The sequence below is a fragment of the Daphnia carinata genome, chromosome 6 (assembly GCF_022539665.2).
Source record: "Daphnia carinata strain CSIRO-1 chromosome 6, CSIRO_AGI_Dcar_HiC_V3, whole genome shotgun sequence".
Taxonomy (NCBI): Eukaryota; Metazoa; Arthropoda; class Branchiopoda; order Diplostraca; family Daphniidae; genus Daphnia; species Daphnia carinata.
In genome coordinates, this window is record NC_081336.1 from 282176 (window position 1) to 304918 (window position 22743).

The window sequence follows — 22743 nt, forward strand, 5'->3', positions numbered from 1 at the left end:
AAAAAAAACAAAAAAACATAAACGTATTGTAATGAGACACGCGACCTGTTTGAAAAGTCGAACGAAAAGTCGATGGTTGCACATCTGCGGGTCTACAACGCTCGTTGCCGTAAAAACAATTGAATTTGAACTCGTCGTCATTTTTGGTTGAATTCGTCCGTTAGACGCAATGATATTTGACTTGCAAATATTTCAAAACACCCGGACAAGTGTCGCCAAACACCTCGTTGGAGGCGGGCAACACGCAGGTGGTCTGGCCGTTGCACAGCATGCCCACCAAATCCGTGTGCGATTCGTCGTAGCAATTGTTGATGCGGTCGGCTCCCGAACGATAACCTCCGCGCGAGCAAACGTTGTGACCAATGCGACCGTAATTGGCGAACTTGATGTCGAGGCTCTTGCCATTTCGACAAGCCAACGTTTTCGATGTAAACTGGCAGATGAATTCAGTTTCCGCCTCTGATTTTAAACATCATTTTTTTTTTATTTCCATTTCGTTGAATGAAGGTCTTTGATCAAACTTACCCGCACCGATGGCGACTAGGACGATGAAGCAGCAAAGGATGCCAAAATATTTCATCACTGCGATGAGATCAATGGAAAATATTTTGTTGTTTATTTAAAAAAGAAAAAAGATTAAGATTGATGACTTACTGGCTGAGCAACGGATTTTGAAAAGCGATTGCAAGAAAAAAACGTTGATCGGAATAAATTAGAAGTCGGAGAGGGTGGAAGAGAAAAAAATGTGTCGAATGCCTTTTTTTGTTTTGTTTTTTTTTTCAAAAAAAAAGTTGAGTGAACGAACGAACCGACACGACTCAAGGCTTGAACGATAATAAGGAAAAGGAAGAGCCGATACGCGTTGATGTTGGGGATTTGACGCGCGGCCGACGAGCGACGAGGAAATGAAACAAACGCCGTGTCTTGCGCACTTCCCCACTCTCTTTTATTTCTGAATTTTTTGTTTTTCGCCGTCTCTTTTTTTTTTTTTTTTTTAAATTGTATTGTTGTTTACACCCAGCACGGGTCGTTGTTTATCATTTCTATTTCATTCGATTTTTTTTATACCACCGCCATCCTCTGCGTCACGGCCTTTTCTTTTAACGAAAACAGATTGCGTTTCGTGCGTGTGCGTCTTTTTGAGTTTGTCAGTTGCGTGGGATTGCCTATGGGTGATGATGATATGATATTGCCTACATCTGTCCTAGAGGGATTGACGTCAAAAACTCTCGCATTCGATTCCGCCGTTGCGGTCTATATCGACAAAGGAAATGCGGGTTTTCTTTTTTGGTCTGCATTATAAGCCGGTGTTTGTCTAGACGGATTCATTGGGCATTGGGTCGCCGTCGATTAAATACTACAATTTATTTCCTTTACTAGCCTGTTTGTTTTTTTCGTTTTCAATTTGTCCAATCTCACTTGTAAAGGTTCCACATGTCCAACGCCACAATATAATAAGAACTGCCCCCCCCCCCTCCCAGTACCCTGTGCCAGAATGCGTGTCGATATATCCGGCGCGGGTGGGGTCTTGGTGATCACGCGGACGTGACGACGAAAGCCCTTTTATGTATACACTGTATTATATATATATATTTTCCTTATCAATAAAAATATTGCCACTCTAGCTCCTTTCGTAGGTTTTCTATTCGATGCATTCCCCGCTTGTGTTGAACCGTGAAATATAAAATGCTTTTACTCCAGCCGTTTAAAACGTATACACGACCTCATCTCGTGTCGTGATTTGTGCAGTTCCATTCAAGAAACTCGCCCGGTTGGGCTGCGTCGTGTGAGTAACAAACAGGTGGGGGGGGGGGGGGGGGGGATGTAGCTGCGAAATCGAGTGGGCGTCGAGTGCTGTTGCACCATATTGCGCGATTGAAGATCATATGGCCCTATTGACAATAGGGAGCGAGTGATGGGCTCACATCGGGCAGCAGAGCAACACTACTTTTGAGGCTTATCAGCGGATGTTGTTGACGCGGCCGTGAATGGCACACGGTGTGGCCAGCACGTGACGCAAACACCTCGATTCATAAGCAGATCAGATTACCAAGCTGTGAAAGTTATTCAAATTGAATGTTCGTGTCATACCTACAGAGCTGGGGTGCTGGCCGATGGCTGACAATGAGGGTCACGTCACACGTTTCCAAAGCCTATCGCATACGCTACACATTAATAGCGATTTGATTGGAGTTTGTGGCATTGGACGATGTCGGGATGAAACAGGTTAACAGCAGCAGCCGTGAGATTGACAATTGCATTGCCAAAGGACATCGGTAGATACAGTCTTGTGCAATTGATTTACATAATAGTCTGATGCCATCGATCGGTTTCTATACTCGTTCTTTATATGTATACGTGGCGAGACAGGAAATTGAAAATCGCTTTGGGAAATTGAGGTCACCACTTCGTGTCAATTGTTTTTGTGTGCGGTCAGAGAACTATAACGATTCGCCCTTGTTGTATCGTCCCGTGTTTGGCTAATTTATTATGCACGTCAAAGGCATAAAGCGATAAGCCAATGGCCAGCTATAGTATAGACTACAGAAAGTGTTGTTCAATAATTGAAATTGATATGGCAGAGTGCTATCAAACATTGGGAAAACGATAAAAACGTACCTCTGGTAAATGATCGCCTGTGGCCCAGCTGATTACACTCGTATAGACGCATAAAACGTTGATGCGGGCATATGCCATAAAGTCAGTCACCCTGTTTTTTTTTCAACTGACATATCATTTTCGGTAAGAGACAATGTTCAAATGCTAACTATGGTCCATTTCCAGATCAGAATTCGTCTGAATAGACAGTTCGACAGCTCTCTACTTCAACCTCAGTTCAACTGGAAACGAACGAGACTGCATGTTATATCAGCCATAGAGATAAGATTAGATAAAGGGTTTAAGAACTTGCGTTAATCGCGTTATTTCTAAGCATCGTCTACGCAAATGTTGTGTATGTCTAAACGGCTGTACGCTACATGGACGACAGGATGCCGCATTGTTTTTGCGTAACGATTGTTTTGATATTGGCGCTGCCGACTTGTTTTGCGGCTGCATCCGATTGGAAAGCAAAATTTGAACAACTTGAGGAAAACTATGTGAGCCAATATCGTCTCTTATCTCAAATCATTGATTATACTAATATTTTATGTTATACCACAATCATCTAAAAGGACAAAATGAAAGCACATTTCGAAACTTTGGAGAGGAAAGTCGATCAGCTGGAAGCCAAAGTTAAGAAACAGGATTCAATTTTGGCTGTTTTGGAAAAAGGACACAGGCCTTTGAAAGATAGTGTCGATATCAACCAACATCGCCGTCACAACGCCACCCTTCGTACTTGCCACGAAATCCACGTAGCAAATCCATCGTACACCTCCGGCATGTACTGGATCGATCCAGATGGTCACGGCATTGGCGATCCACCCATCCACGTCCACTGCGACATGGTACATAAAACGAATAACGTAACAAAAGGTGCTGAAGGGTTCCAATCAGGTATTCCATTTTGTTTTTGTAATTTGCCATAACATTTGAACTGATTACATTACAACATTTATGAATGCTGTCAAAGGTATGACATCTATATTGCACGACAGCGAGTCGAAAAAGGATATTGGGAATTGCACCGAACCTGGATGTTACTCGAGACAAATCAAACATTATGCGAGCGAACGGCAAATCGCAGCTTTGATTCAATTGTCCAGTAGCTGCACCCAAAACATTTCGGTATGTGGCTCAAAGCTCTGATTGATTAGAAAGATCGTTGGGTTCTGAAATTCACAGTTGATTGCATCAGTATCATTGTAGAAATACGCCTTTGAATTACAATGGCATCGCCTACGCCTGGTGGAATGGCAAAGACGGCCAAAAGCACGAGTTCTCCGACTGGTTAACTTCGTGTGAACAACTCTCTGGCAAAAAATACGCAATCAACGGTGTGAGCGACAACGTGTGATCGTTCAAAAAAGAAATGCAATAAAAATTGAGGACGTGGAAAAATGTTTGCAGGTGTCATCAGAGGCGAGCGTTTGCCGATTACGCGCGTTCATTTTAGCAACCCGTTCCAAGGATCCGGCCAGTACACCGTGAGTCGGCTGCGATGTAGCGGAAAGGCAAAAGTGGAGCCGATGCCGACGTCGTGCGATGATTTGTGGCGGATGGGACACACTCTTAATGGGTTCTACTCGGTCAGAGGAGCTAAACGAATGGAAACTGTTTACTGTCAATTCGATAAACGACCCAATGAACAAGGTGTTTCTCGTCTTACGAATGATTCAAAAGTGCTAAACGGTCATTTTGTTTTGAAAAGGTTTCCAAAAATGGATCGGATACGTCGACGTCAAATCCCAGCCGACGTATTTCTACGTTCAGAAGAACACTACCTTCAATAGCACGAATGTTTCAATTCCATTTGAGGTTGAAAAGGTCAACGTCGGCAACGCCATGGATTTGAAAAATGGCACCTTTACAGCTCCACGTGACGGCCTTTATTTCTTCTCCTTTAGCTGTTTGACCACCGCTGGAACCACTGCAAAACCCGTTTTCGCTGCGGTAGGCCTCTTTTTGAACGCCGTACAAGTCGGGGAGGCTTGGGTACACGAGGGGACCACCACGGTCAACCGAGACAGTCCACTGACGTTTCAATCGACGCTGACATTGAAAGCGGGGGACCGTATCTGGTTGCAAATTAAAAGCTTAGGGGACACGGGCTTTCTGTATGACGACAAGAATGGTTATAATCACTTTAATGGTTTCATGTTGGACGAAGAAATTACCCGATCCCTTTGAGTTCCATTCGCAATAAACGTGTTCCAAGTGAATTGACCTTTAATTTTGAATGATTATGTGTTGGGTTTGAGTGTATGTGACTGAGCATCTGACCCAGAGTATGCGAAACGGGGTATTCATTGAGATCGTTGTGCAACGTCTTTATCACATTAAACTTGAAAATGTACGAGCTCAACTTGTGCCTAGTCAACTCCATCGTAGTTAAGTTACAAGGCACCTGATGGCTACGCAGCAGATACGATGATAAGATAAGATGAACGGATTGAAATTGCCAGTATGTACCTGCAACTGACTCATTTTCATCGGGCGTCGTTTCCACTTACACTCGTGACATCTTTTGTCTAAATCATAGTTTTCGTTGCATTTCATTCAAAGCTGCTTTTGAACAACGACTAAAGAATGTTGCATTCTTTTTCCGAGACAGTGCGATCATTTCTTTTGATTTTGGCGCTGTCTACTTGTTTCACGACTGCGTTTGATTTGCAAGCAAAAGTTGAGCAACTCGAGAAGAACTACGTAAACCCATATCACCTCCTTATCTCATTGATGTATTGATTTCTGATATTTTAGTTATATATTCACTACACAAAGGTAAGAATTAAAGAACATTTGGAAGCCAAAATCATGGATTTGGAGACGAAAGTTGGTCGACTGGAAGACAAAGTTAAGGAACAGGATTCACTTTTGGCTGTTTTGAAAAATGGGCACAAACCTTTGAAAGATAGTGTTGACATCAACCAACATCATCGCTACAACGCCATTCTTCGTACTTGCCACGAAATCTACGCAGCGAATCCGTCGTTCTACCCCGGTATGTACTGGATCGATCCAGACGGCCACGGCATTGGTGATCCACCATCTCCGTCCACTGCGACATGACGGGAGGATGCCATAACAAGGGTGAACGACTCTGGGTACATTTTCCGCAATATATAGAGATGATTGCATTGAATAATGTTTGCAAAGGTGTACATCATATTTTGCATGACGGCGAGTTGAAAATGGACATTGGACATTGCACCGAACCTGGATGTTACTCGAGGTCAATCAAGTATTACGCGAGCGATAGGCAAATCCAAGCGTTGATTCAATTGTCCCATGGCTGCGCACAAAACATTTTGGTATTTCGATTAAAGCTCTGATTTTGAACGATCGTTTACCTTATAAACTGGCGGTTGGTGGTGCAGTACTATTGCAAGAAATCGCCATTAACCTACAACGGGACAGCCTACGCTTGGTACGACGACAAAGACGGCAAAAAAAACGTGTTTACCAATTCGTTGACGGAGTGTGATGGACCCTCTGATAAACAACATGTGGAGAACGGTGAGAGCGATTTATTTATTTGATTTAAAAAAAAAAACAAAACGAAATGACAATTGAAATCGGTGCCAAAAATCCAGGTATCGTAACAAACAATGGTCTGCCGTTTGCGCGCTTCCATTTTAGCAATCCGCTGAACGGCTCCGGTCAACACGAAGTGACTCGGTTACGATGTCAAGGAAAGGCGAAGACGGAGGCAATGCCGACGTCGTGCGAAGATTTGTGGCGAATGGGACACACACTCAACGGAATCTACTCGGTCAGGGGAGCTAAACAAATGGAAACTGTTTTCTGCCAATTCGATAAACGACCTAATGAACAAGGTAATAGATCAATGGTCACATGTGGATTGTGGCATTTTTATTTGATGAACGTTATCGAACATTTTTGATGCACAGGTTATCAAACATTAATCGGATACGTCGATGTCAAATCTTTGCCGACATATTTCAACGTTCATAGGCTCAACAGTTTCAACTCAACGGGCGTTGCTATACCATTTGAAGTGGAATCGGTTAACGTCGGCAATGCCATGAATTTAACAACGGGAATATTCACGGCACCACGTGGTGGCATTTATTTCTTCTCCTTTAACGGATTGGCCTTTAGTGCAGCTACTGAAACATGGCTTTTCCTCAGAGTAGGCCTTTTTTTGAACGGAAAAAAAATTAGCGAAACTTGGGAAAGGGAGAGGGACATCACCGGAGAGCATTATAGTCCAGTGACAATTCAATCAACGTTGAAATTGAAAGCCAACGATCGTATTTGGTTGCAGATTGCAGAAATGCGACCGACGACCACGCTGTATGATGATACAGATGGATATACTCGCTTTACAGGTTTCGTGTTGGACGAGGAATTTGCAGTGCCTAATTGATGAACTTATTTCGCATTTGTATTAGTGGTTTGTTTGTTTTTTTTTACGGGTGTTTTTTTTTTTTTGTTTGTCTCCATGAAATAAAGAGCGGATGTGTTTTCAATGTGGAATCAAGTTGAAAATAAACGCCATTCGACCCATGTTGTTGATGTCGCTTTCACCTTCTCCAGGGAAAAAATATATCCGTTTCAAAGAAATGAAGCTTATAGTTTCATGTGCTTTTCGTGACATGACGAAACTCGTCATCAAAAGCCAACGTCTTTTGGCCAGTCTTTATCTGTCGTGTTGCCCAGCCCTGCGAAGCATATAGACAAGCGACTTCCGCGCATAAACACAAACCACACAATTTATAGACATGAGCTTTGTTTTCTAATTTGGTCATCCTCGTCGAAATGGCAAAAGCCCGATGGCCATCGAAATCTTGTTAAAGAGGCTACGCCATCATTTCAGCAACAACCTGTTTCTTACAATTGGATGCAGAAAAAACAGCTGTTGATTTTTTAAAAATATTTACAGGATAATGTGAGAGGAACGCCCTGACTTCCGCACGACAACTCCACTGTGTTTTTTTGAACGAATACGCTCTGGCTTTGACCGTGCAGGTTCCGCAAAACCCAAATCAGACCCAGAGGCAATGGCCATGATTAGCAACTGTTTTGATTTCACGGTCGTCTCAAAAACCAACTTGCATATAAAACAAGGTCACATGGGCTCCTCTTCTTCATCACTGTCGTCGTTTCTCAAAACATGTACCGTTCATTTACAGTTGGAATTTTATTTCCCTGGGGCCGAAAACCTTCGTGAATTGTACGTTGTGGTGCTGGAGCGCTCAACGACTATCATCGACAGTTTTCACAGCTCAAAAGAAACGCTTTTATGGTTGATGGTAAATAGTTTAATGATCATAAGAGACACGGTGAATACATTACGAACTTATGTATTAGTTGGCTCTAGCCACAAAAAATGTTCAAACTCTTCCGGAGCAACCCAAACGTTTGGTTTCCTCAAAGTCCGAGACGAATGTTAAAGGAAGTTCAAAAAAGACAGACAAAGGCAACTGTCCAAATGTAGATGAAATTCTTCATTTCCATTAGCTAACGAATTACAGCTTTTTAGAAACCGGTTCTGTTTTCTTCATTGGCTGCTGGCCAGCGTCACCAAAGTTGCTTATATCCTCGAGCTACGTTCTCGCATTATAATTGCTCTGCAAAAATAACAACCTTGTTGCTACCTCCATTCTCTTTGGGCACACGGGGATTTCCAAAACGCAGCTCCACATTCGAACAACGCCAAGCTTTGTCAACTGCACGTTCTAAAATTTCGTGCCGTCACATTCGTGTCGTTTGTGCATACGTTGAAGGATGGCCGAATGTTTACGTTTTGTTAACACCGTCCGATTTAGGCTTGGCCTAGTGATTGTTTTGACAGGCTTCTTGATTTCCTTAGCGATAGAAGGCCGTGCTGTGGTCCTCGACAAAAACAATGGGATCATGTTGCCCGACAAGGAGGTGCAAGTGTTTAACGCTTCGGCCAATATTAGCGTGACGTGCATCTTCATCCACTCAGTCGAGATCAAATGGAATGTTCCCGACTACCTTATTAAAACACCCGGGGTAAAATAATAAGTGACAACGAGTTGGTGATAGAGTGCAGACCTGATCTATTCTAAATCATTTTCATTACACGTTCTTACAGATTAGTGCAATGGCCGAGCGATTGAATTTCATTTTCGAGAAGAACGAGACTCACGTTTGGTCAACGATGACTATCACAAAAGCCAGGGCAAGAGACACTGGCTGTTACGAATGCTATTTACCTTTGTTTAATGAAGTCCGAGTGAAGCAGTACCTCTACATTTACAGTAAGTCATCAGCTTGATGGCGTATTCATTGTCATACATTGTTTCCATCATTTCTATGCACATTCACGTTCGGCACATCCACAGATAGAAGAGATGCAGTCGTTATGGAAGACGAATTAGTCAAATTTCGCTTTGACATAGGCGAAGAAGTTTTGATACCCTGCAATCCCACTCACCCTGATGTCGTTGTGCAGTTGAAACGTTCTCCTCAGTTAGCCCTCGGGCAACTATCGAAGGTACCTTTTTTCACTTGAGAAAAACTGGACTAGTTAATGAACAATACTTTTAAAGGTTATTCATTATTATAAAAATAAAATAGAAACATCAATTCATTTCGTGAAACAAAACATAACAAAATTGCTTTTAGGAGGAACTGCAACGAGACTTGTTATCCGGATTGTCTCAATATTGGTTCCGGCAACCGTTCAAAGGATTGCGTCACAGAAATGTGACCCTGGACGATTTCGGAAGTTATCAATGCAGTGGCCTACTCAAAAACAGTACGGGCAAGCCAACGGACAAAAGATTTAATCTGATTGTGTCTGGTGAGATTCTTCTAGACGATTCAATTTGTGAACGCAAAAGACATGCTGTCTTGGTATATACAATTGCGAACAGGAGTTGATCTGACTAGAAATGGCAGTGCTCGTGATCCTGTGGAAGGAAGTACCGTCGTTCTGATCTGTCGTTCCTACGCTCTTTCATCTCCACCACGCTGGTCGTATTATCAGACTGCCAGCGACACCGAAGAGGAACAGGTTAGCATTAGTGAAAGCGATACGCCATCCGAATTGGGTAAGTCAAAGAGTTCAACGCAGGTCAATGATTCCATTTGCTTACCTTTCCCTGTCTTGCAGCTTTGAAAATCAACACGACAAAACTGACTGTTCACGGAGAAACAGATTCATATTACGTAAGCATTTTGGAATTGTCTAATGCCACAGTGAATTCGCCACAAAAATTCGGATGTTGGGCTGCGAATAAGCGTGAACAAATCGAATCGGCAACCATTTCATTCCAAGTCACACGCAAGTCAAAATTATAGTTTGCCCATTGTACGACTGAAATCAATGATGTTCTGCGATGACAGGGGCTCGCATTCCCGTCATAGCAGCAAGGAGCAATTCGACGGCGTCCGTCCAAGTGGTGCTGGTTAAAGGACAAGCTCGAAATTTGACGTGCGCTGGATACGCTTCGCCTCAACCTGAGATTCAGTGGCTCAAGGTAAATGCGTTCACTGTTCTAGTTGACAACTCGTTTTGAATAAACTATTGAACTGAATTCACAGGATGGCATACAACACTTTGACGAAGTTTACTCTAGTGGCAATGCGACTGTGTTGACCCTACAAGGCACAGAAGAAGAAGTCGGTTCGTACGCTTGCATCTTTAGTAACTACCTGGGCCAAAGTTTCAAAAATTTCACCGTGACCTTTGTTGAGGAGCCGGACGAGATTGGTAATACAGTTGTGATTGCTGTTGGTACATTGACGGCCGTCATCATTCTGGCTACTATCCTGATTGGCATTAAACTCTACTTTGATAAGGTGGAATTGTTGCCCCCGTTCGAACGTCTTTGGGCTTCTTTCTGATGAGCGTCGTTTTTTTTTTTGTATAGAAAGGGAACTTGTTTCCAGGCGCTCAAGCACTGCTCAGAGGCAAACCAAACGAACTGAATGATCATCTCAGTTTGGACGAGCAAATCGAAATTTTGCCCTACGATACGCGATGGGAATTTCCCAGGCATCGACTTAAACTCGGTAATTGAATTTGTGTTGCTGTTGTTTGTATTGACATCCATCTAATCGTGTCTCACTTACAGGTGTGCAGCTGGGGGCTGGGTGCTTCGGCCGAGTGGTCAAAGCTCAAGCTGTCGGTGTGAAAGATTCTGAGGAAACTGTCAAAACAGTGGCAGTGAAGATGGTGCGTTCCCAAACTAACGTGGCTGCCCTGGAAGCTCTGGTCGGTGAATTAAAAATCATGATACACCTGGGGGCACATCTGAATGTCGTTAATCTGTTGGGAGCTTGCACGAAAAGCGTCATCAAAGGTATGATTCAATAGCCTGAGACGTTGCACTTCATTTGTTTGCCTCTATGTTAAATGTACAGGAGAACTTTTGGTCATTGTCGAGTATTGTCGATTTGGAAATTTGCAAACTTATCTGGTCGGCCACCGGACGGATTTCTTCAACCAAGTCGACGAGTTCGGCAATCTCTTGACGGATGCTGAAATGCAAGAAATGGACCATTCCAGGTATGGCACATTGTTTCTTGAATCAAAACGAATGTGGTGATCAGTTTGTCATCGTCATTTAGAAATGGAAACGCGAATAATGTGGATGAGATTCAAACGTGCTCATCTCAAGCCAATTTGATCGATCAAGATATTTCTGCTTGCCCAGAAGGTTTGGCTATTTTTTGACACTAGTTTTTTAAGCGCGTAACATCTGAACTGCTTTCAGGTTCATCCTCGTCGTCTTCCAGTGGGGAAGTCATTCCAGGTGCAGACACGTTTGGATTTTATCAACAAGACCCGGAAAATCAAGTGAGTCATTCCGTTTCGACAGCCGATTTGATATCTTGGTCCTTTCAAATCGCCAGAGGAATGGATTATTTGGCTACGAAAAAAGTGGCCAATTAGGCTATAATCATTATTACACATAAACTGCATATGACTCGGTTGATTTCCCCCCAAAAAAGGTTCTTCACGGCGATTTGGCCGCTCGTAACGTCCTACTGGCCGATGGCGGAGTGGCTAAAGTGGCGGATTTCGGAATGTCTCGCAACATGTATTACGAAGGAAATTATCAGAAAGAATCGCAGGTCCATTTAAAAAACTTTCACCTTTACTTTTCTTTTTTTCGCATATTTTTCACTTACTAACTTTCTAAACACGCTGTGGTGAATCCAGGGTTTAATGCCCGTCAAATGGATGGCCATTGAATCTCTGACGGATCGCCGTTTCTCCACGCAATCTGACGTCTGGTCGTACGGCGTTCTTCTTTGGGAAATCTTCACCTTAGGCAAAGTGCCATATCCAGGTAGGTCGTTCACCTTTTTGAAAGGATTCCAAACGAATGATTGAACACATCCGCAATGCAGGCATGGAAGCCAACCACGAGCTTGTAGTGCAACTGGAAAAAGGATACCGTATGGAGAAACCTGATTTTGCACCCAATTATTTTGGAGAAATTATGGCGGGTTGTTGGAAATCGGACCCGAAGGAGAGACCAACGTTCAGCCACATCGAACAGCAGATCAGCATTCAAATGGAGTCGACCGTCAGTGATCACTATTTAAATTTGAACGAATCGTACGAGAAGTTGAACCAAGAGAAAGTGAGTACCCCGGCCAACGAACCTCTGGGTCTGGCCAAAGCTCTGGACTCTAAAGAGAAATTAAGCCGAAAGAGTTCAGATGGCGACATGCCAACCAATAAACCAGTCTGGAACGCAATGAGTTTGCGACGAATCTCTGAAGAAAAGTAAAAAAAAAAAAATATTTCCGATTAAATACAAAATTTTATTTTCTTCAATTTCAACATGACATTGCCCTGCTTTGGTCATAGGACTAACATCGACGCCATGTCCCAACAAAAGACGCAGATAGGCAACCAGTACGTTTAGGGTTGGAGTCTTGGGTTTTATTATTGCCCGATCACCTGTATGCTGGGCCAGCGGTTAGGGTACGTAGTTGTCTGTAAAAAGAGGCCAACTAAATCTCGATCATTGCCATTTTTCTATAAATGTGTTGTCTTTTTATCGTTTCATTTACTGTGTCACCGCGACTGAGATGCAGTCAAAAACAATACATTTAGCTATACCTTTTGAATCGTTTTCATCCATTCGTCCAATTCAATCGCTTAGCAGGGGAAAAAAAGCCATGTCCTCTTCTAAGAAGCAAAATATGTGAAACGGTCTTTTAATAAATTGGGTAGGAAACGTGGAATGCAGGATTTTACATCCATGTATGTCACTCGTATAGGATCGCCATTTTGAAAACCAGTTTATATAACTGTATCTACTACGACGTTGTGCCATGAACAATCTGTTGGGAAAAACTGGAAAACCCTCTCATTGTTTACAAATGGATTCGGAATTTTAAAGTGAAAAGATTTTCGTTCGGATGTGATTATTCAGTGACAACTCAAACAAGAAAACGTCCGTGGCCCACTTTATGTTGCAGCACACTTTCATTTTCGTCCCTCTTAATTTTGTGCTTGAAGTCAACGTTTCGAAACGTGCTGCATTTCTCTTGGTTTTACATAGCCGAGTTTGGCTCGCGAATTCTTGCTTGTGGTTTCCCCCTTTTCTAACGTGATACTGAAGTCGGTTTGGAGATTAGCACAATTCGAGTCTATTTCAGTTTCCCGCATCCGCCAGCCGTTTTTCCTACCGAATATTATCAAAATCCATTTTCACTTAGTGTTAATGACCTATAAGTAACTTGCATGCTAAAATGAATGTTAAAAATAACCTATGCTATGTGGGAAGCTATTTGAATCATGTTTTTTTTTGCAACACGTAAAAAATCGAAACATACATTTGTCTGGCCTTGACGGCGTCCAGTTTCGATTTCAGAAACATGTTTGTTTGGTTTTTTAAAATCTATTTTGTGGCCCTTCCCTCCGACAGGGACCTAGGTACGCTTTTAGTCAAATTAGCCTCAGGTGTAAGGTTCACCTTGGTCAAACGCAAAGTGCCTAACATCTTCAGGCCAACGGCAGGCAAGCCTAACTATACGCTTCCATATTCAGACAGTGGCCAAAGAGCAGAGCGGTAAGACGCAGATGTTTAACGTCCTTGGTTGATGGGCCAGGAAGAGGAAGTGGTAACGTTTTTTTTTTATTACGTTTCGCTAGTCGTCTGTGTCCTTACGAAAATGCTAAACATTCATCAGAAATCTAGTTGACATTGGCTGGCGTCTGGAAGTCATTCTCAACTGAAACTCTGTTTCTCATTGTTTGTCTTTGCATTTTCTCTTCTGTTATGTGCAGTGGCTCTTTTGTTTAAGAGGTGAATTTCGACTGACTTAACGGTGAATGCGATGGCGGTGAATGGGCTGTTGCTAGGTCGTTTAAATACTAGCGGATTCTTACCGTGGGTTACGTCGGCGCTTCGAGTGTTTTCAATCGTTGTGTTAATATCGCACGCGTACGGCCAAACCAACGAATTAAACAAAAACAATGGGATTATGTTACCCAACGTTCCTGAACGAATCGTCAAAGCGGGTGACAATGTAACAATCACTTGCATGTTTATCCATACCACAGATATCGAATGGATATTACCGAAAGATCCATCTGCAGCGGTACGTATGACTAAATTATCTTCATTAACTTAGTTCTATGCGTATAGTTGGTTTTTTAAAAAATTGGATTCCAACAGACCGGCAAACGGATGGAACGATTAGTACGTGAGGCAATCTTTCAGAACGATACCCTCGTTTCATCGACGATAACATTGAGAAAGGCCACAGTAAAAGACACGGGATTCTACGAATGCTTTTTGCCTCAATTTCCTGAGCTTCGAGTCAGACAATATATCTACGTCTACAGTAAACTAATGGTTTGAACGAAGATCAAGTGACTGTTTTATAACGTTATATCGCTTGAAAACAGACCGCAGAGACCTCGTTTTCCTCAGTGACGATCTGGGGAAATTCACTTTGACGAATGGAAAGAGAGCTGAGATTCCCTGCAAACCGACTCATCCGGACGTGCGCGTTTCACTCAAACGCTGGAATAGTTTTACCGTTGAGCCATTGTCAAAGGTACTACGCCTTCTTCCCTGTTTTGTTTATAGATTAACTGAGCAACGTATGTTCATGTAGGAAGAAACACAAATTGATTTGTTATCAGGACCGAATTGGACTCTGGATGTGCAGAGCGGATTGACGTTGGACAAGGCGACGTTAAACGACTATGGCAGATACGAATGCGTTGGTAAACTGGGCAATTCCACTTCAAAAGTATTCTTCAATATCGTCATGAATGGTCCGTGTTTTTAACACTGAATACAGCACAACCATCGTTTTTGATTCACTTGACTTTACTGTTTATAGGAATTGAACTGACAAGAAATGGCAGTGATCCAGTCCTGGAAGGAAGTAACGTCACTTTGATCTGCCGGTCTTATTTAGCTACCTCTTCGCCACAATGGGCGTATTACCAAACGATAAACGGCACTGAGGAACTAATCCCAATCAACGAACAGGAGCCATCCAATTTCACTATAGGTACGTTGATCGTTTGAGGTCAGCAAAATTGCGCGTTCATAGCTAAACTTGTTGGACGTAATCATCGACAGATATAGTGACGCAGAACAAGACGGCTCAAGGAGAGTTACCTTCGTTGCGTAATTACAAGAGTTTGTTGGTAATGACGAACATCACCAACCGTTTCCCGACAAAGTTTCGATGCACGGGACGTGCGGTCGGCGGTACCTCTGCGTTATTTGCAAATACGGCGCCAATGCATTCGTTCGCCATCACAAGTACGTCTCGTCAAATGACAAATGTGCTCTATTCTTAAATGGGTTTGCACGGCAGAGCCACGAGTACCTTTTATAGTCGACCCGGAGAATGCAACAGTTTTGCTTGTCCTTGGACGCGAAACGAGTTTAAGGTGTGACGGCTATGGAGTACCTGAGCCTACCTTTCAATGGCTCAAGGTTCGTGCATTAAACAGCCATTTTTTTAAGTCTTAATGGCATTCGCTGCTCGTTGAACAGGATGGCAAAGTGATGGTGGAAGATCAATTGATTTTATCGACGGGCAATTCGACAGTGTTGACTCTGCGAGGAACCACAGGTGAAAACGGTAGTTACGCTTGCCAACTGAGCAACAGTGTAGCCGAGAGCTACAAATATTTTGATGTTAAATTCGCCGACGAATCTCAGATATCCATCGCTTTGATCAGCACGGTCGTCGTTGTGGTGGTCATCCTGATCGTGACGCTCGGCACAGGAATCAAACTCTATCAAGATAAGGTAATTTCCCACTTTCCAACAAATGTGTACAGCAAACCTAAGTTAATTATTTTTAAAATGAAAGAAGCAAATATTTTTCCCTGGTGCTGAAGCACTGCTCAGAGGAAATGCAAGGGAAATTGACCAACACCTAGGATTGGAAGAACAAGTTGAGATACTTCCATACGACAAACAATGGGAGTTTCCCAGACATCGACTTAAACTCGGTATAAATTATTTTTTATTGCGTTCACATTCACCTGATTTTCTATCACTTCGCATTGCTGATGAAAAGGTGTGCAATTGGGCGCCGGATGTTTTGGCCGAGTGGTCAAGGCCCTAGCTATTGGTCTTAAAGACTCTGAGGAAACTGTCAAAACAGTGGCAGTGAAGATGGTGCGATCGCAAACGAATGCCACAGCCCTCGAAGCTCTGATTAGCGAATTGAAAATTATGATTCATCTGGGGTCGCATTTGAATGTCGTTAATCTGCTGGGAGCTTGCACGAAAAGCATCATCAGAGGTACTTGTAGTTGTTGGTAAGGGAAAGACGAATCAAATTTGGTTGGTTTTTGCAGGAGAGCTTTTGGTAATCGTCGAGTATTGCCGGTTTGGCAATTTGCAAACGTATTTGGTCGGACATCGCAACACTTTCATTAATCAGGTGGACGAGTTGGGCAATTTCGTGGCGGATGCACAAATGCAGGAGATATGCGACGTATCGGGCAAGACGATGGAATCGATGAACGATTGCGTGGCTGTGAATGTCGATGAAATCGAAATGACACCTCAACATTCAGCGAATTTGGAAAACGAATTTCTTGGGACTGAGGCAAATCGCTCAAATAAAGCTAGTGCCACTGAAGGTGAATCCTATCCTGACCGTTCCATAATTTCTCACTTGATTATTTTCGTTGTTGAACTGGTAGAACAAGGGGACGACGAACGGCCGCAATCCATGTGGGTTTGCCAAGAAGACCCCGAGACTCAAGCCTATCAGTCATCGGTTTGCACAGCCGATTTGATTTCATGGGCTTTCCAAATCGCGAGAGGCATGGATTATTTGGCTAGCAAAAAGGTATGTCAATAAATAATTCTCTGTTGTACACATCAAACAAACTACTTTTTGTTTTGTTTCGATTTAAAGGTCGTTCATGGCGATTTGGCTGCTCGCAATGTTTTGCTGGCCAACAACGGCGTGGTCAAAATAGCCGATTTTGGCATGTCCCGCAAAATGTATTACAAGGGAAATTACCAACAATCGGGACAGGTAAACTTCATAATTTCTCAATAAAATGGATTTGTAGTTGATTGACGAATCATCTTCGCATAGGGTTTGATGCCAGTCAAGTGGATGGCAATCGAATCGCTGACAGACCGCGTTTTCTCAACTCGATCTGACGTCTGGTCTTATGGCGTTTTCGTCTGGGAACTGTTCACGCTCGGTAAAGTGCCATATCCAGGTAAGTCCTATTTTACCGTAGGCTGGAGGCCAAAGTGCAATGTTTCAAATTCTCTATCATTATAATTATTTAATTTTCGAGGTATGGAAGCTAATCACGAGCTTATAAAGCAACTGGAAAAGGGCTACCGAATGGAGAAACCTGCTTTTGCGCCCAATTACCTCGGAGAAATAATGGCAGGTTGCTGGAAATTGGACCCGAAGGAGAGACCGACCTTCAGCCAAATCGAAGAACTCATTTGCGGCCAAATGGAATCGACTGTGTGCGCCAACTATTTCAATCTGTGTAAAACGAATGAAAATTTCAACCAAGAGAGAGTTGATCCTCCGGCCATTGAACCCTCCGGGCTTGTAAAACCGCCCGTCTGTGACGATATGCTGAAAGAATCGAAACCGTTGCCCGTCTGTGACGAAAAGCAGAAAGAATCGAAATCGTTGCCCGTCAGTCGTGGCAATAGTGTGAGTATTTTCAGTCACCTCAAAAGAGGCTGGAGTTTAAACGAATATTTCATTTGAGTTATTTGTAGACTCGTTTGAATTTATGGCCCATTTTAAATTCACATTGTGACTCCATGGGTATTTAACTAATTCGCTGTGCCATCCCATTCGGTTGAATAATATTTAATCATTTCTTTTTCTAATTGGCCTGTACTGCATATTCTAACGTATTCATTTTTCATTGTTCTTCCACCGTGTTCGACTAAATTTTCAACTGTCGTCTGTTTTTTTAAATACAAAGCCGATGAAGACAAAGGCCAAAGCTGGATATAGTTTCTTTCTCCTTATTGGATGAGTTGAATCAGTTCAAATCGAATGCGTTTTGCAAATGGACAGGCAACTACGCACTGTGAGAACGGCTGCCTCAATATCTCAAATAGGTGTGAAATGTAGCACAATTACACCAAGTCCATCAACGTTTGACTTTCGTCCTGGAAATGTAAAGGGGGAAACGAAAACGAAATGTGTTTCCATTGGGCCACACAGTCTCTCATTGTCATAGTTGTACTGTACATGCTCGTAATGAGAGTAGGCTGATGCGATATTGCTACCCTTTCATATAATATGTATATTTTTGCATGAATAAAAGCCTATCACAAAAACTTGTATGGCAACCTGCAAAGAGCTATGCAATGGAAAAACCTGATTTTGTGTGATGAAGGAAATATCGTATGCATTTTCTCGTCGACCTTGACAATATTGAACGCAGGATCATAGAACCTGTTTCTTTTCGGCTTAGTCGATGCCTGAGACGATACGAGTGGTCGACGGCAGCGGTCCTCATTCAGAGACAAAAAGCGTGAGCGAGCGTATCAGCCGAGCTTAGCAACCAACATGTTGTGACAAGCGTGTGTTTTCAATCCAATCGGAAACGGATTTTGCTGAAACTTTCATCATCGTCAGGTGAGTTGTCATCATGGCTGCTTTATTCTTTGCCCAATTTTAGTTCGCAATTTCACAAATTGCGATATTTTTACAGCAGCACAAGTTCGTCAACGTTTCACATTCGACCTGAGGGCAATTGAAACGGCTGTGTTTCTTGTTGCTGTCGTTGCGGTACTTGCTTATCGCTTTTGAAATGATATAACAATCACATTGTTACATTTTTAGTTGAACCCAAAATGAAAATCGCGAACCCTTTGCCAATGCGTAAATGTACGTCTATGTTAGCAGTCGTTTTCAACATCATCTTCCCGTGTTGTTTCCTTTTTGGACTTGTTTGGACATTGATCGACGGTCAAAAGAAGTCGGAGACACCGTCGGGACAAGGTGAGAAGCCTCGCAATTTCAAAACATACTGTCCAATTCAAGATAGATTCCTTGGTAATGGAACAAACAAATTTGTTTCAGATGGACAGGATTCATCTGTTTGCACGGGGGACCTTCTCGATCAGCGTCATTATCATTACGAAAAAGAAACTGATGGCAGTTATCGATTCACGTCTGATCAGAGTGGATCGTGTCGACTTGTCCAGTACACAACTGACCGCGTAGTGTCGTGCATTGATTCGCTTCATTATGCAAAGCAGTTGGCTAGCAATGGCAGTAGCAATAGCCCACTATTCTTTATATTTTTGGGCGATTCGAGAGTACGTCAACAGTATATTAATTTTGTCAGGGTAAGTGAATACACGATTAAAGAAGCTGTTCCTAGTACTATAAAAGAAGACCACATATAGCTGATTCCAGACTATGATCACGAAATGCATCCCATGCGAGATATGTATAAATTTCACGGTGAGGTGGAAATCAGGAGCAACATCCTCAGATTGCGAATGGCGTTTAAATGGCGACCCTTCGTTGATGATAATGTCACCGAGGCGGTACATCGATGGGTAACTTCCGACCCAACTGAACGGCCCCATGTCGTGTTTCTCGGTGACATTCTCGTTCATTTCAAAGTTGCTTTTTAATTTATCGAGGTTGTCTTCGTTTTCAATACAGGTATGGCACTTCACCATATGAAGCCAATAAACGGGACCAATCATCAAATTTATCAGAAAAAATTAAAGGAATTAGCTCCAGAGTTAGGCCGATTGGCCAATGTCACTCACGTGATTTGGCTCAATCAATATTCGATCGACGAAACATTCAAAACTGGTGCTGGACAGTTGAGATATCACACAGAGAAATTGCACAACTACAACAAAGCAGCTCGGCGAGTGTTCAGGTGAATTATTAATGGATAGAGAATAATGCTTGAAACTACGTACAAAAATCATTCGTGTATAGGAATGAAAACAAGCACATTCGCATTTGGGATTCGAAAGATCCCCTCGTAGACGAGTACATCCGCTCGTGTTTCGTCCTAAAGCGCAATGAGGTTCTTCATCCCGCCAAACGACCTTACCTGTTCCAAGAGACTTTCTACGAGAATTGCAGAGACTCTATTCACACGGGTTCTTCAGCCCTTTTGCTAGCTACTAATCTTTTCTATAATGACATCTGTAATAATGCGATGAACTTTTTCTGATTCCTCGTTTCACCCATTCACCAAAATGCTTGAGAGCTTTTGTTACCAGTACACAAACAGGCCATTCATTCGTCAGAAACAACAAATCGATTTTATTATTTGTTTCTATTTTTTTATGTTTTCAATAAAATTAAATGGGGACCAATTGGCCATTGCAATCATCTCTAAAAGACATCAGGAGCTACAGAAAAAACGCTAGGACAATGGGTTCGAGCCAATCGAATGTAGTCTTGCGTCGAATTCTTGTAAATCGGTTGATTTTGACTTAATTTATTCCATATATGGACTCCAATGACTCTCTCCGTCAGCCAGGTGAGACGAGCTCCGGTTTCATTCGCCAACGGCTGAGCAAATAAATTTTTCATTCGACCGTAGTGAACCGGATGAAACGATGTTGTCATCGTTGTATATGCTCGCTTTTTCAAAACGAAATCATCAAATAAAATAACCCCCTTGTTACAATTCCAGATGGACGTCAAAAATGGCAACGTGGGAGGCAATGGGGAAGGGAAATGTGCGTTTACGCCAACGGCTGCCTTCAAGATCATCTTTCATTGTTGTTTGCTCTTTCTACTGGTCTGGAAATTGAATGATGGACAGCGGAAGTGGGTCACATCGTCAAGACGAGGTAAAAACTCTCGAAATGTGAAACGACCATCAACCCTATCCATGGCCGAGTATAGAAGATGAAGATATGAAGATTAGCAGAAGAGTATGAAGATTAGCAGCATTTTGTTATTCCCCGACTGATCTTTACGACATTCCTTGGTAAAGAGACAAACAGATTCAATTCAGCTGGACGAGAGTGAGCCCTTGGGGCTTGCAAAGTTTCTGGATCGCGACGAGAAACAGAAAGAATCGTAACCGTTGTGTGTCAGTCGTGACAATACAGAGAACACATTCAGTCAGGTAAGGAGAAGATGAGGTTTCCACGAACGTTTCGTCATCAGGTGAGTTTTTTTGTGTTTTGTTTGTTGCTCGTTTTAATGAAGTTTCATCTACACTGTTATTCCTCTTCAAGATTATTTTGCCGTGTTGTTTGCTTTTCTTACTGGTCTGGACATTGAAGGATGAAAGTTACTGGAAATGGATTGCATTACCAGGAGAAAAGGCTCTAAACGTTAAACGACCATCAAACCTGCGGCCGAGTATGCAAAGATTAGACATATTTTTTAATTCTTCAAATGATTTTGACGAAATATGCCCTTTGGTAAAGGGGCAAACAGATTAGATTCAGCCGTTTGCACGGGAGACCTTCTCGATCAGCGTCACCATCATTTTGAGAAAGAAACTGATGGCAGTTATCGATTCACATCTGATCAGAGTGAACCGTGTCGACTTGTCTGGTACACGACTGAACGCATAGTCTCGTGCTTTGATTCACTTCGTTATGCAAAATGGCCGGACGGAAGTTTGAGCGAGCGCAGCAACAACTCGCTACACTTTCTCTTTATGGGTGACTCGAGAATTCGCCAACAGTTTTACAACTTTGCTGCGGTAATAAAGTTGAAATGTTTTTCCTGTTTTCCTTTTTTTAATAGCGAAAAATGCTACGCAATTTAGTTGATTCCAGACTACGATCAAATAAGGCAGCCCATTCAACTTTCATCAGGGTCTCACGATAACATTGAAATCACGAGCAACATCCTCAATCTGCGATTGTCGTTCAAATGGCGACACCTCCTTGATGACAATGTCATCGACACAGTTCGTCGATTGGCAACTTCTGACTCATCTGAACGACCTCATCTCCTTTTTTTCAGTATTATTTTAGCTCATTAAATGAGTGCTAATTTCTTAGTGTCATGGTGGCTGAAATGTAGGTATAGTAGTACATCACATGTTGGGAATCCACGGCGCCGATCATCGACTTTACGAGGAACAGTTTAAAAAATTAGCTCCAGAGCTAGGCCGGTTAGCGAATGTTTCTCAAGTGATCTTGTTCAATCAGTATCCAGTTGAGGAATTACAAGAGAAAAATTACGACATCAACACTTACATTCATTCAGGGAAGATCGACAACTACAACAAGGCCATTCGACGTCTGTTAGAGTAAGTTATATTGATTGATATACGAGGATATTGTCGATATGGTAACCATATACTTTTCTCTTAGGAATGAAAGCAGTCGTATCCGCATATGGGATTCGAGTGATCCGTTGGCAGAAGAGTACGTCCGCTCGTGTGTCGTTCTAGAACGCGATGAGGTCTTTTACGCCGGTCATCGCCCCTACCTGTCCAAAGATACTGCCTTCGCAGATTGCAACGACTTTATCCACACGGGTTATTCAGCTCTTTCAGAAGCCACTAATCTTTTGTATAATGACATCTGCAATAATGTGATGGATTGGACCCAGTGATCCTGAATTTTTCTCAGCTTATCGATTCACCACGCCTTCTGTAATCAATCAACAGGTTATTCACTTGCCCGGAACAAAAATGTAACCTAAAATTTGGTTTTATAAACTTTTATTTTAGAAATTGAAATG

At 42.5% G+C, this 22743-nt stretch overlaps 9 protein-coding genes across 11 annotated transcripts in view; 7 read left to right on the forward strand and 2 right to left on the reverse strand.

Moving 5' to 3' along the window:
* Positions 1 to 19463, reverse strand: part of LOC130690401 (integrin-linked protein kinase-like) — a 56406-nt gene extending 36943 nt beyond the window's left edge. Inside the window, exon 1 of the mRNA XM_057513416.2 lies at positions 19455 to 19463. The gene's annotated coding sequence lies outside the window, so the exon portion shown is untranslated. The remainder of the gene's footprint in view (positions 1 to 19454) is intronic.
* Positions 153 to 839, reverse strand: LOC130690435 (rhamnose-binding lectin-like). The gene is made up of 3 exons (XM_057513453.2): positions 655 to 839; positions 526 to 582; positions 153 to 459 (listed from the first exon to the last, which is right to left on the reverse strand). Coding segments are annotated over exons 1-3 (357 nt in total). The 5' UTR covers positions 656 to 839; the 3' UTR covers positions 153 to 160.
* Positions 2966 to 4791, forward strand: LOC130689541 (uncharacterized). Its single transcript, XM_057512477.1, has 6 exons — positions 2966 to 3098; positions 3174 to 3498; positions 3575 to 3729; positions 3800 to 3938; positions 4012 to 4254; positions 4313 to 4791. The coding sequence occupies exons 1-6, from the start codon at positions 2979 to 2981 to the stop codon at positions 4789 to 4791; spliced, it is 1461 nt and encodes a 486-aa protein (XP_057368460.1). The 5' UTR covers positions 2966 to 2978.
* LOC130689540 (uncharacterized) lies at positions 5137 to 5670 on the forward strand. The gene is made up of 2 exons (XM_057512476.2): positions 5137 to 5307; positions 5383 to 5670. Exons 1-2 carry the CDS (start codon positions 5191 to 5193, stop codon positions 5668 to 5670), a joined length of 405 nt encoding a protein of 134 aa, XP_057368459.1. The 5' UTR covers positions 5137 to 5190.
* LOC130690413 (complement C1q and tumor necrosis factor-related protein 9B-like) lies at positions 6200 to 7018 on the forward strand. Its single transcript, XM_057513428.2, has 2 exons — positions 6200 to 6437; positions 6513 to 7018. The coding sequence occupies exons 1-2, from the start codon at positions 6314 to 6316 to the stop codon at positions 6989 to 6991; spliced, it is 603 nt and encodes a 200-aa protein (XP_057369411.2). The 5' UTR covers positions 6200 to 6313; the 3' UTR covers positions 6992 to 7018.
* On the forward strand, positions 8338 to 12684 carry LOC130690382 (vascular endothelial growth factor receptor 2-like). The gene is made up of 17 exons (XM_057513392.1): positions 8338 to 8604; positions 8687 to 8852; positions 8937 to 9088; positions 9220 to 9397; positions 9471 to 9647; positions 9710 to 9880; positions 9943 to 10076; positions 10141 to 10398; positions 10470 to 10611; positions 10674 to 10901; positions 10963 to 11107; positions 11170 to 11258; positions 11316 to 11482; positions 11554 to 11676; positions 11765 to 11894; positions 11956 to 12337; positions 12422 to 12684. Exons 1-17 carry the CDS (start codon positions 8353 to 8355, stop codon positions 12477 to 12479), a joined length of 2952 nt encoding a protein of 983 aa, XP_057369375.1. The 5' UTR covers positions 8338 to 8352; the 3' UTR covers positions 12480 to 12684.
* LOC130690381 (vascular endothelial growth factor receptor 1-like) lies at positions 13626 to 18026 on the forward strand. 3 transcript variants are annotated; one of them, XM_057513391.2, is made up of 15 exons: positions 13627 to 14163; positions 14241 to 14409; positions 14474 to 14625; positions 14686 to 14848; positions 14917 to 15090; positions 15162 to 15347; positions 15403 to 15524; positions 15585 to 15842; positions 15907 to 16048; positions 16117 to 16344; positions 16400 to 16687; positions 16751 to 16899; positions 16969 to 17091; positions 17155 to 17284; positions 17366 to 18026. In XM_057513391.2, exons 1-15 carry the CDS (start codon positions 13900 to 13902, stop codon positions 17797 to 17799), a joined length of 2982 nt encoding a protein of 993 aa, XP_057369374.1. In that variant the 5' UTR covers positions 13627 to 13899; the 3' UTR covers positions 17800 to 18026. The 3 variants fall into 3 exon arrangements, with proteins under 3 accessions (XP_057369371.1, XP_057369372.1, XP_057369374.1); XM_057513388.2 differs by having other exon boundaries at positions 13626 to 14163; positions 16400 to 16899; XM_057513389.2 differs by having other exon boundaries at positions 13626 to 14163; positions 15910 to 16048; positions 16400 to 16899.
* Positions 18565 to 20370, forward strand: LOC130690408 (uncharacterized). The gene is made up of 6 exons (XM_057513424.1): positions 18565 to 18684; positions 18892 to 19050; positions 19132 to 19400; positions 19461 to 19659; positions 19726 to 19951; positions 20014 to 20370. The coding sequence occupies exons 2-6, from the start codon at positions 18903 to 18905 to the stop codon at positions 20252 to 20254; spliced, it is 1083 nt and encodes a 360-aa protein (XP_057369407.1). The 5' UTR covers positions 18565 to 18684; positions 18892 to 18902; the 3' UTR covers positions 20255 to 20370.
* A 721-nt stretch (positions 20371 to 21091) lies between these two features.
* On the forward strand, positions 21092 to 22740 carry LOC130690407 (uncharacterized). Its single transcript, XM_057513423.2, has 6 exons — positions 21092 to 21204; positions 21276 to 21402; positions 21471 to 21751; positions 21818 to 22016; positions 22078 to 22306; positions 22371 to 22740. Exons 1-6 carry the CDS (start codon positions 21175 to 21177, stop codon positions 22612 to 22614), a joined length of 1110 nt encoding a protein of 369 aa, XP_057369406.1. The 5' UTR covers positions 21092 to 21174; the 3' UTR covers positions 22615 to 22740.
* The last annotated feature ends 3 nt before the right edge of the window (positions 22741 to 22743 follow it).